At 40.6% G+C, this 9,534-nt stretch overlaps 1 protein-coding gene across 6 annotated transcripts; it reads left to right on the top strand.

The window, feature by feature from the left end:
* The first annotated feature begins 287 nt into the window (after window positions 1–287).
* SUA (suppressor of abi3-5) lies at window positions 288–9,251 on the top strand. 6 transcript variants are annotated; one of them, XR_016057440.1, is made up of 15 exons: window positions 288–394; window positions 598–638; window positions 962–1,748; window positions 1,844–1,915; window positions 2,014–2,106; window positions 2,199–2,278; window positions 3,110–3,245; window positions 4,420–4,507; window positions 4,593–4,684; window positions 4,799–4,867; window positions 4,961–5,140; window positions 5,411–5,630; window positions 5,765–6,712; window positions 7,408–8,644; window positions 8,757–9,251. XR_016057440.1 is itself a non-coding variant. In XM_088869377.1 (15 exons), exons 1-15 carry the CDS (start codon window positions 344–346, stop codon window positions 8,937–8,939), a joined length of 3,189 nt encoding a protein of 1,062 aa, XP_088725503.1. In that variant the 5' UTR covers window positions 288–343; the 3' UTR covers window positions 8,940–9,251. The 6 variants fall into 6 exon arrangements, 4 of the variants coding, with proteins under 4 accessions (XP_088725503.1, XP_011628680.1, XP_020532017.1 ...); XM_088869377.1 differs by having other exon boundaries at window positions 3,113–3,245; window positions 7,408–7,559; XM_011630378.3 differs by having other exon boundaries at window positions 7,408–7,559.
* The last annotated feature ends 283 nt before the right edge of the window (window positions 9,252–9,534 follow it).

Raw genomic sequence — 9,534 nt, 5'->3', positions numbered from 1 at the left:
GTCATTGAGCGGAATGCATACAAATAAGATTTTCTCCTTGACAGTTGGTTAATAGTACGACTTCATATTGGAAGGCCCGGTTAGTTTAGTCTATGTTGGTTCGTGAGATAAATGTCTGAATGCATACTGAGGGTTTTGGAGATGCCAAATTTGTTTGAGGATTTGGCTTTGAGGATCCAATGCAAGGGATTGGCAGAGTCGCACTCGTTGATTCTTTATTGACATTGGTGTAACCGTATGTGTTTGTGCATCCGTTACAGGATAGGATTGAAACAACCTGAACTCGAAACACCTGGGAGATCAAGTTCCTTTGCGGGGGTTACCAAAGGGGGGCCTACAAGTAATGGATCCAGGACGCTATGTTCTTCCTCCTCAAGGATGGGAAACTAACAGCGTAATTGTGGTTTTCTCCTTAATCACCTATGCAGGATGATAAACAAGAATTGTCGCTCTTGTGATTGTTCTAAATGTTTACTGGCAACATCGTTTAAACACATGATCAAGAAAAGCCCATGGCCAGTGACGATATGGACTGGATTTGTCTACCCCTTCATTGATTATGAGTCACTGACTTGAGTTATTCTTTTTAATGCACAGGCTTTGGAGGGGTATGGTTCTGTCCACGAGCCGGATTTCAGGTGAGTACCCCAAACCCGATATCATATTCACTAGTGTTCTAGGAGTACGTTACATGGAATATTCTCATGTCTATGCTTAAAACATATTATCTGGCTTTTGATTGCTCAATTCAGTTCCTAATTTTAGTTTGATTGTGTAACTGTATCTCATTCACCCCCTTTACTTCTCCAATGAATGAATATTGTTCTTTCGTTTTTGTTCAAATTGTTGTGGTATCGAACTCTATTGGGTATTTGATTTGCGTGCCTTCATACTTTGTTTATTTTCTGCCTCATTGCACAATTATCTTCTCTTTATTCCTTCCGCTCACCTGTTTCGATAGGGTTGGTGGTTCTTATGGGGGGAGGAGATTTCCTGATGATGGTTACTCAAGAGATGCCCTCTATCCGAATGGTGGCTTTCATCGAGACATACTTGAGAGGGATAGCTACCCACCTCCACCTCCACCTCCTGTTGTTGGTGGTTGGCCTCCACAGAGAAGAAGAGATTTTGAAGAAGATATTGGATACATTAGGGACCCTCGAAGGCATGAAAAGGCACCATACCTTGATTCGTTCCGTGATGTCGATGCTTACCGTGATGTGGACAAGTACCGTGACATCGATTCATACCATGATGCTGATAAATACCAGGACATTGAGAGCTACCACAGTAATTATCGGGATACCGATGGCTACCGTGATTATGATTTTGATAGGCCTGCGAGGTTTGGGGGCCGTGAACGTGATGATTTTGGTTCTGATGATTATGACTCTAGGCACCGTACCCCACACCAAGCCAGGGACGGTAGTCGTGAAAGGGATTATGATTACCGAAGGCATGAATATGATTCTGATCTTGAGAGAGATGGGAGAAACAGTAGCTGGAGACGTCGTGATCGTGAAAGAGATAGAAGGGGTTTGAGTCGAGAGAGGTATCAAAGCCCACCAAGGAGGCAGCGTGAGCGGTCTCGGTCTTATGGGTATGATGATCGAGATAGGTCAAGATCTCCTCGTGGCCGCAGCCGTGGTAGAAGTTATCGAGAAGGAAGCCATGATGATGGTCGCTATGATAGGAGTGAGAGACGAAGGGATCGGGATGATAGACGACATCATGAGAATTTGTCAGTGGTATGCCTTTGATGTGTCTAATATTCATGCATATGTTTGAACTCTATGCATCCCAGAGTAGTTTCTAATCTAATCCGTATTTCAATTTTCTGTAGGCTCCCTCAGCCACGCTTGTTGTGAAGGGTTTATCACAGAAGACAACAGAGGAAGATTTGTATCAAATTCTTGTAATACACCTATTTTACTTCATTGTTTTAATCTCATGTCAATTATCTTGTTGTGACCTTTCATATCCATCAATGAGCTCATGCTTTTTTGTTTTCAGGCTGAGTGGGGACCTCTGCGTCATGTACGTATAATTAAAGAGAGGAATTCGGGTTTATCTCGTGGATTTGCTTTTATTGATTTTCCATCTGTGGTATGTATAGATCTCGCTGAAAATTGGTAGATATGTCGATTTTCTTGTTAATGATGACTAGTTCACAGGTATATTTTTATTTTTTTTCACAGGAAGCGGCACGTAGCATGATGGATGGAGTTGGAGATGATGGTTTGGTTGTTGATGGTAGGAGACTCTTTTTTGAGTACAGGTAAAGTTGTTTTCTTTAAAGTAGTTCCCTTGATAGACATTCCTTATAGGAAATGAAAATTCAATTGGAAATTTAATCTAATGACCTTGTAGATTAAGCTCAGACTAACAGTGGTTCTGAACTTCTTGGTACAACTGCAATACTCTTACACTGCAATTCCTTGACACAGATAAATTAACTTCCCAATGTTAGTTGAGTTGGTGTTGGTTCCTTGGAGCTTTGGCTCAGGAATTTTATCTTTGTTTCCCTTTTATATGTCTCCTCGACACCTCTTCATGTTTATCACTTGTGTTATAGCTATAGTGTAACTTTCTTCTTCCTTTAAATGAAACTTGGCTGTCAAAGATAAAACACCACCTTTAGTTGCAGTCTTGCAGATAAACTTCACATTAGAAAACAGTCTCTGCATATCACTTTGCGGGCTTGGGATCCTCTCCTATTAATATCATGTTTTTTTGGTTCTTTAAGTACTTCCAGGCTTATGTATTTATAAGTCATTTTGATTTGAATACGATGCATTCTGGTGAGTAGTTTTCCAATATTCTTGAAGTACCACCACTATTTATTTTTTGGCAATTTCAAGGACTTATATTGTCATTACTTATATATAGCCACACTTTTCTTGTCATTCCCTACACATTAATTCTGAGCGCATTTTTTTAGGTTTACGTCCATTGTTTTTTATTATGGTCATCTGTCAGTGTGGTCTTTTACATACACAATTAGTGTTTCTCTAAAATTTGGATGTCTGTTGCGTTGATCTAATCTCTTGATCCTTGTACTTGCCATACTTAGACAATGATCTGATCTCATTTTTATATTGTGTTACAGTAGTAAGCCAACTGGAAGCACAGGTGGACATTCTTCTCCGAAGGCAGGAAATTATAAAAGCAGCTCTATGCCATCTGATTGGATGTGTGTTGTCTGTGGCTGTGTGAATTTTGCTCGTCGAACGTCCTGTTTTCAGGTAAATAGCAAAAAAAAAAGGTCCTGTTTTTTTTTTTTTGGGGTAGTTCAGCAGTTGGAATTGAAAGTTTGTCCAGCTTTCAGGTTTCTTTATAGGAGACTCTGTAACCTTGTCTGGTAGAAACATCAGTAATGGGTTGGCAATGTAGTGCTTCATGCATGGTGTTTGGTTGACACAAATGTATATGTTTGTCATCATCATTAGAGCCTTTTCCCAATTAATTGGGGTCGGCTACACGAATCCTGGTTCGCCATTCTGTTCTATCAAGGGCCATATCTTTAGTGATGCCATGAAGTCTCCATACCTTTTCTCGCTGTTTCTAACCATGTCCCTTTGGGCTTACCCCTTGCCCTTTTTAAGCCTTCCACTTTAAACTATCTCGCTAAATCCATATGTTTGTGGTATAAATAATTCTGAGTACTGGCCTTTTCATAATGAATTTGGCCATTTAGTTTGGTTTTGTGAATAGATGCAGATGTTAGTTAGTTGCACGAATACTTATTGCATGAACTTCTAATGTTAGGCCGGGTCAATCGCCAATTACTTAAGCTTGTCAGGGTGTCTGTTGCGGCCTGGCCCGAACTGATCTGCCAATAAGTGGGTTCTGGGTGGCTAGGCTTTGCCGACCTGGCCCTTTGTTTTAAATCCAGGCCCTGTCCCAAATAATTTAAGCTAGGCCAGGCTTGGCCTTGGCCTGTGGGTCTAATGGGATTTACTAGCCTTTTCTTGGATTAATATTGGCCTCTCCTGAGCTTATTGTTACTTATAGATACTTTTCCCTTCGCTTATAGGAAATTCAATCCTAGAAGCCTATATGGCTCATCTTAGCTGCTATGTAATCTGAATGGACTGTTTTTTTTTAAATTAAGACAATGGATTGTTTAATGGATAAATGATGTACCATTAAAACAAAAAACACAAAAAAAAAAGAGCTAAAAACAGAATCAATGTAGGATTGTTTTCTCCACTCACCAAAAAAAGACAATGGATTGTTTTGTTGGATGGTACACTAAAGAGTGGAGCTACATGCGGCGTAGAGTCTGGTTTAGTTCTCTCGTTGGATTCAATCCTCTACTATCTTTGGGTTGGCTACTGAATACTTCAATAATTTCTGCAGGTCTATTAAAACTTTAATGGCTTATAATCCTAACACATTTGATTTGTTTGAGTGCAGTGTAATGAACCCAGGACTGATGATGCTCCTGCAGCTGATGTAGCATCATCCAATCCCACACCAGTAGGAAAGAAGGGTTCAGAGGCTGGTAGAGTTGTAGTTCATGTCCAGTTCCTAGCATTCATCTATTCTCTGTGCTAGGGAAGTAATTACCTGGAATTTTGGTTTATCAGGACCTACACATGTGTTAGTTGTTCGAGGCTTGGATGAAAATGCTGATGAGGAAATGCTTCGATATGAATTCTCTAAACATGCTCCAATTAAGGTATGTAGTGCATGATAATTATATATGTACATGGTAATGAAAATGTCTTGCTGGTTGAAATTTCTGAAATGAGAGTTCTTTGGTTATGCAATCTGTTGCATATGGTACCTGCAGGACCTTCGCCTTGTACGTGACAAGTTCACCCATGTATCCAGGGGATTTGCTTTTGTTCATTTTCATTCGGTACGTGTAGTGGCTGGCATCATTTGGAATTCTCAATTAAGCAACAATGGTCATTGTATTACTTTAATGTTGTGTATTATGCCACCCTTTTAGGTAGATGATGCTACAAAGGCATTGGAAGCAACAAATGGCACAACACTCGAAAAGAATGGGCAGCTTTTAAGAGTCGCATATGCAAAAAGCATTCATGGACCAGGTTCTGGATCAGCTGCTGGTTCTCAATCAAGCAGTCTTGCAGCTGCTGCAATTGAGGCAGCTACATTTGCCCAACAGGTTTTTGCATGAATTTTGTATACTTGTCATTGTTTCTTTTTCTTTCTTTGTGAAGCAATATAATTTTGTAGTATGGGAGTAGACCTTCAAAATAAATAAACAATGAAATAGATAAACATATGCATGTGTATGTCTCTAACATGGGACATTTCGTATCTTTGGAATTGAATTGACCCAGTGATTTATAACTTCAAAACCATTTCAGAACTTCAGAAAATCAATGATTGGAGTGCCATTGTTAACAGTCTACTGTTATTGGTGTTCCTATAGTATGATGCTGTTGGATGGGCTCCAAAAGAATACAATCCGGATGAAAAGCAATCTGCCGGGGGAGGACCTGATAAACAGGCTGAGGGACATGCAGAAGGTGGGAACTCAACCCCCCGAATGCCTGAAGGTGGATCAGCTCCCCAATCTGGTTTCGTATGGGATGAAGCATCTGGCTATTACTATGATGCAGCTTCAGGATTCTACTATGATGGGAACACAGGTAAGTCATTCATATGTATAGATAATGCATGATAGAAAGTGATATTCTTGCAGTTAAGCATATTTCACTCTATAGAATGTAGTTTGCATTATAATTTATCAAAAAATAGAATGTAACTTTGTTTCTGTTTGCAGGCCTCTATTATGATGGCAATAATGGGTTGTGGTATTCATATGATAACCAAACGCAACAATACATCCCCTGTGCCAACCAGAGTGAAAACAAGGCATCTGAAAAATCCACAACTGAACCGTCAAAGCCATCAGACCGAAAAGTTGTTATATCTGCCCCTGCTGCTACCATAACTTCAAATGACAACAAAAAAGCCTCATTACCTGATGCAGTGCACGCTGCTGCAACAGCTGCACTGGCTGCTGAAAAGAAAGAGAAGGAGAAGCAAAAGGAGATAAAGTTGGCTTCAAAGAGTAGCATTTTAGCTAATAAGAAGAAAATGAATAATGTATTGTCGATGTGGAAGCAACGGAACCACGAGGGTCAAGCAGCTCGTGTAGTCCTTGATAATGACCAATCATCAACCAATGATAACAAGCCCAAGCCCAAGCCTGAAACCATAAAGGAGGGCACAGGATCAGGTCCTGGATTCACATCTGTGGGCCGAGGGTCAAACATTAATAATAATGCAGCCAATTCTAGTGCTACAGGAGATTTATCAGCGAAGCCTGTACCTGTGAGTAATAGCTCAGGGGGCACCTTGATGGGGGTTATCAGGGGCTCAGGTAGAGGAGTAGTGAAGTCAGATACAGTATATATAGCCGGTTCTTCTTCTTCTCCTAGTGTTGGTGGAGTTTCTACTCCAAATCGTTCTATTGACAATGAAGTGCCTACTACTACTAATGTGGCAACTCCATTTAGAACTGATGCTTCGGCTTTGGGTTCTTATGCTCCAATTGTTGGAGGGAACACAAAGCGAAGGTTTTCGGAGATGCCTCAGCCTGGGACTAGAGAACAAGGACAGCCTACAGTTACGGGGTATAGGGATCGGGCTGCAGAGAGGAGGAGCCTATATGGGTCGTCCTTGGGAACGGTGGATGATTTGGCTGACCTTGATATTGGAGATAGAAGTAAGGTCTTTCATCTTTTGTGGTTGGCTAATATATACTTGTCCCTCTCTATACATTTATATTTTCTATAATTTGCATGTGCAGTCTTTCTTAATATGTTTTTACATGTGCATTTATTCGTCTGTGTCCTCTCTTACATCGACTATAACTTGCAATGATAGACATCCAATATTGCACTTGTACATTTATGTGTATGCATGTACATACTTTTTCTCCCTCCCTCTTGTATGAGGAGTGTTTGTATGTATATAAGGACTTGCACAGGCATTGGTCCTATTGTTAGGTGCATGGATATATTGTTTTGGGCATGCCTGTATGTACCAGAAGGGGCATCTATGCTTTGCCCATTAAATCTTGTATGGAAGGGGGTGGGAGAGATATTGTTCTGGGTGCACATGTCTGTGTCAGAAGATGCATCTATCCTTTACTCTTCAAATCAACGAAGTGGCCTTACAAATTTAACAAATTTAGCGTGTTCGCTTTTAGTTATCAACTTCATCTGTAGTTCTGATATTTTATGTCGCCTATAGTTGTGCATGAAGCCGTGCATGAAGCCTTTGATAGGATCCATGAATATCTCAGTTTTAATGGATTTATCTGACTCTGTAAGATGCAGGATATTTTATTGCAACTGATGGAAATATTTTATTTTATTTTGCATCCCTGCTGGTTTAACTGTCAATGTGTGCTCATAGGTCGTGAGATGCCATTCCCTCCTGGTGTGGGAGGGCGGCCGGCTGCCATGCCTGAGGGCCCGAGTTATGATGTGATCACAGCAGATAGGGCCATTGATGGCACCAATGTGGGCAAACGCATGTTGCGAAACATGGGCTGGCAAGAGGGTTCGGTGCGTGTACCTTAAAAATCTTCTCATTTATTTTATCCTTATTGCAAAATGCTTTTATTTCCTCTGTTGTGGTTTCACTTCAAGGATTCTTTGCAAGGAGAAATGGTTGAGACATGCCTTTCTCTGTAGAAATAGTCAGTTGCTCAAATTAGTGTTGCATATTTGCATTTTGAACTAGTGCTCCTGATCATGTTAGCACAGACTCTGACAAATCATGCTTGCTTAGGGAAATGTGCATGATGCTTTTGGAATTATGGAATATGAACAACTTCTCAGTGAGGTACCACTGAAATATCCCAGGAAGAATTTGAAACAAAAGGATTGCTGACAAAAATATGAACTGTGAAGATTGAATAACTTTTATCTGTCGGATATTGGATCTCTTTGTACCTTTTTGGCGGTTTTAGCCGTGTGAGTTTTTGAGGTGCTGACTTTTCTCTTTTCCTCTTCTCTTGAAAGTGGGTTCGGGGGACTGGTTTGGTGTTGTATTTTTTTCTTTTGCAGAACAGGGGGGAGAGGGGGTGTTAATAAATTCATCAAATCAAATGGAGATACTGGAAAGGTCTTGTTGATGCAAAACTATGGAAGTAGCACAACATTATTTGTATTGAAAAACATTAACAATTAAGAAAGGAATACTGCCCTATTAGGATCTGACTAAAATTTCTATGCTTTGGCATCTCTTAGTTTATTCCAAAATTGATTATGGATCTGACTGAGATTTGACCTCCAACAAATCTTTAAATCAACTGTACTTGGTGCGTCAAAGCAAAAATAGGACGGTTTTAGTGGTACAGTAATGAAGCATTTGCATGTGTACTTTTTGGAGAGGCGGACTTTTCGGCCTAATGCTTTCTGGACGAAGCTTTGTTTTGTGAATTTAGGGCTAGTGCTCGGGAGAAAGCAGTGTTTGAAAATGTGGACATCTGCTCTTTCCGGTCCCAAAGTTACCCAGTGCCGTATGGATGAGTCCCGAGTCGAACTGGTGAATTTTAAATAAAAAATAAGGTTTAGGGGCCTACTGGGGGCAGGTACCGGGGTTCTGACTCTGGCTTCCCAAGCTCCCTGACCTTAGGCCAACGCAGGCGAGTCCCCAGCCAAGTCCAAGATTTTTTCAACACTAAGACAATGTAAAAATTTTACTTGAGCAAAAGAAGTGCAAACACTTACATGTATTATGGGCTTTTTGTTTTACAGGGATTAGGGAAGGATGGGAGTGGGATAATAGAGCCAGTCCAGGCTCAGGGTACGGGTGAAAGAGCCGGGCTCGGCAGCCAACAAAGGAAGCCTCTTGACCCACGCTTCGAGCCTCAGTCCGGGGACACGTATCGAACTGTGATCCAGAAGAAGGCTATTGCAAGGTTCAGGGAGATGTCCTAGAAATGAACCTTCTCCTGCTATTGGGGTTTGATTTTATAATGATACTGAGTTATTGGATGGTCTGGATTTGGTCCTGTGGCATTTACAGATTGAATCTGGAGCGTTAAAAGCATTGAAATTGGCATTATGGACTGAAGTGTATTTGCTGAGAGGCTTGTCTGTTCAAGTGAGTGTTTGTTCCAGTGTTCATCCGATCATTCTCAGGTCATATTGTAATTAATTTTAGATTAGATTTAACTTGTATCCTCAAAGAATTATGTTTTTTCTCCGTATAATTTAGTGAAATAATGATTGTGCTTTATCTTTGAAAAACTTGGGTCTCGGGATTTATATTTTCCTGGGTGAATTCATTCATTGAGGCGATATTTCAGTCTGGCTTGCGGCTAGTGTTTGTAATTTGTTTTTCTAAGTTAAGGTAAAACTGTTGGGTATTTGGAGGATGTGGGATGTGGAGTTTTATTGGAATATGAAGGATGGGAAGAGAGAGAGAGGGACAGGTTCTCATGAAGATTCAATCCGTATAAGACGTGGTAGGCGCCGGGTTGTCATGAAGACTGATGCTGTATGAGAGAGATTCTTGTGAAGATTCAAGCTG

This window comes from Amborella trichopoda, chromosome 6 (assembly GCF_054954075.1).
Source record: "Amborella trichopoda isolate Santa Cruz 75 chromosome 6, AtrichopodaSantaCruz75HAP2 v2.0, whole genome shotgun sequence".
NCBI classification, from domain to species: Eukaryota; Viridiplantae; Streptophyta; class Magnoliopsida; order Amborellales; family Amborellaceae; genus Amborella; species Amborella trichopoda.
This window is presented reverse-complemented; position numbering and strand designations above follow the sequence as displayed.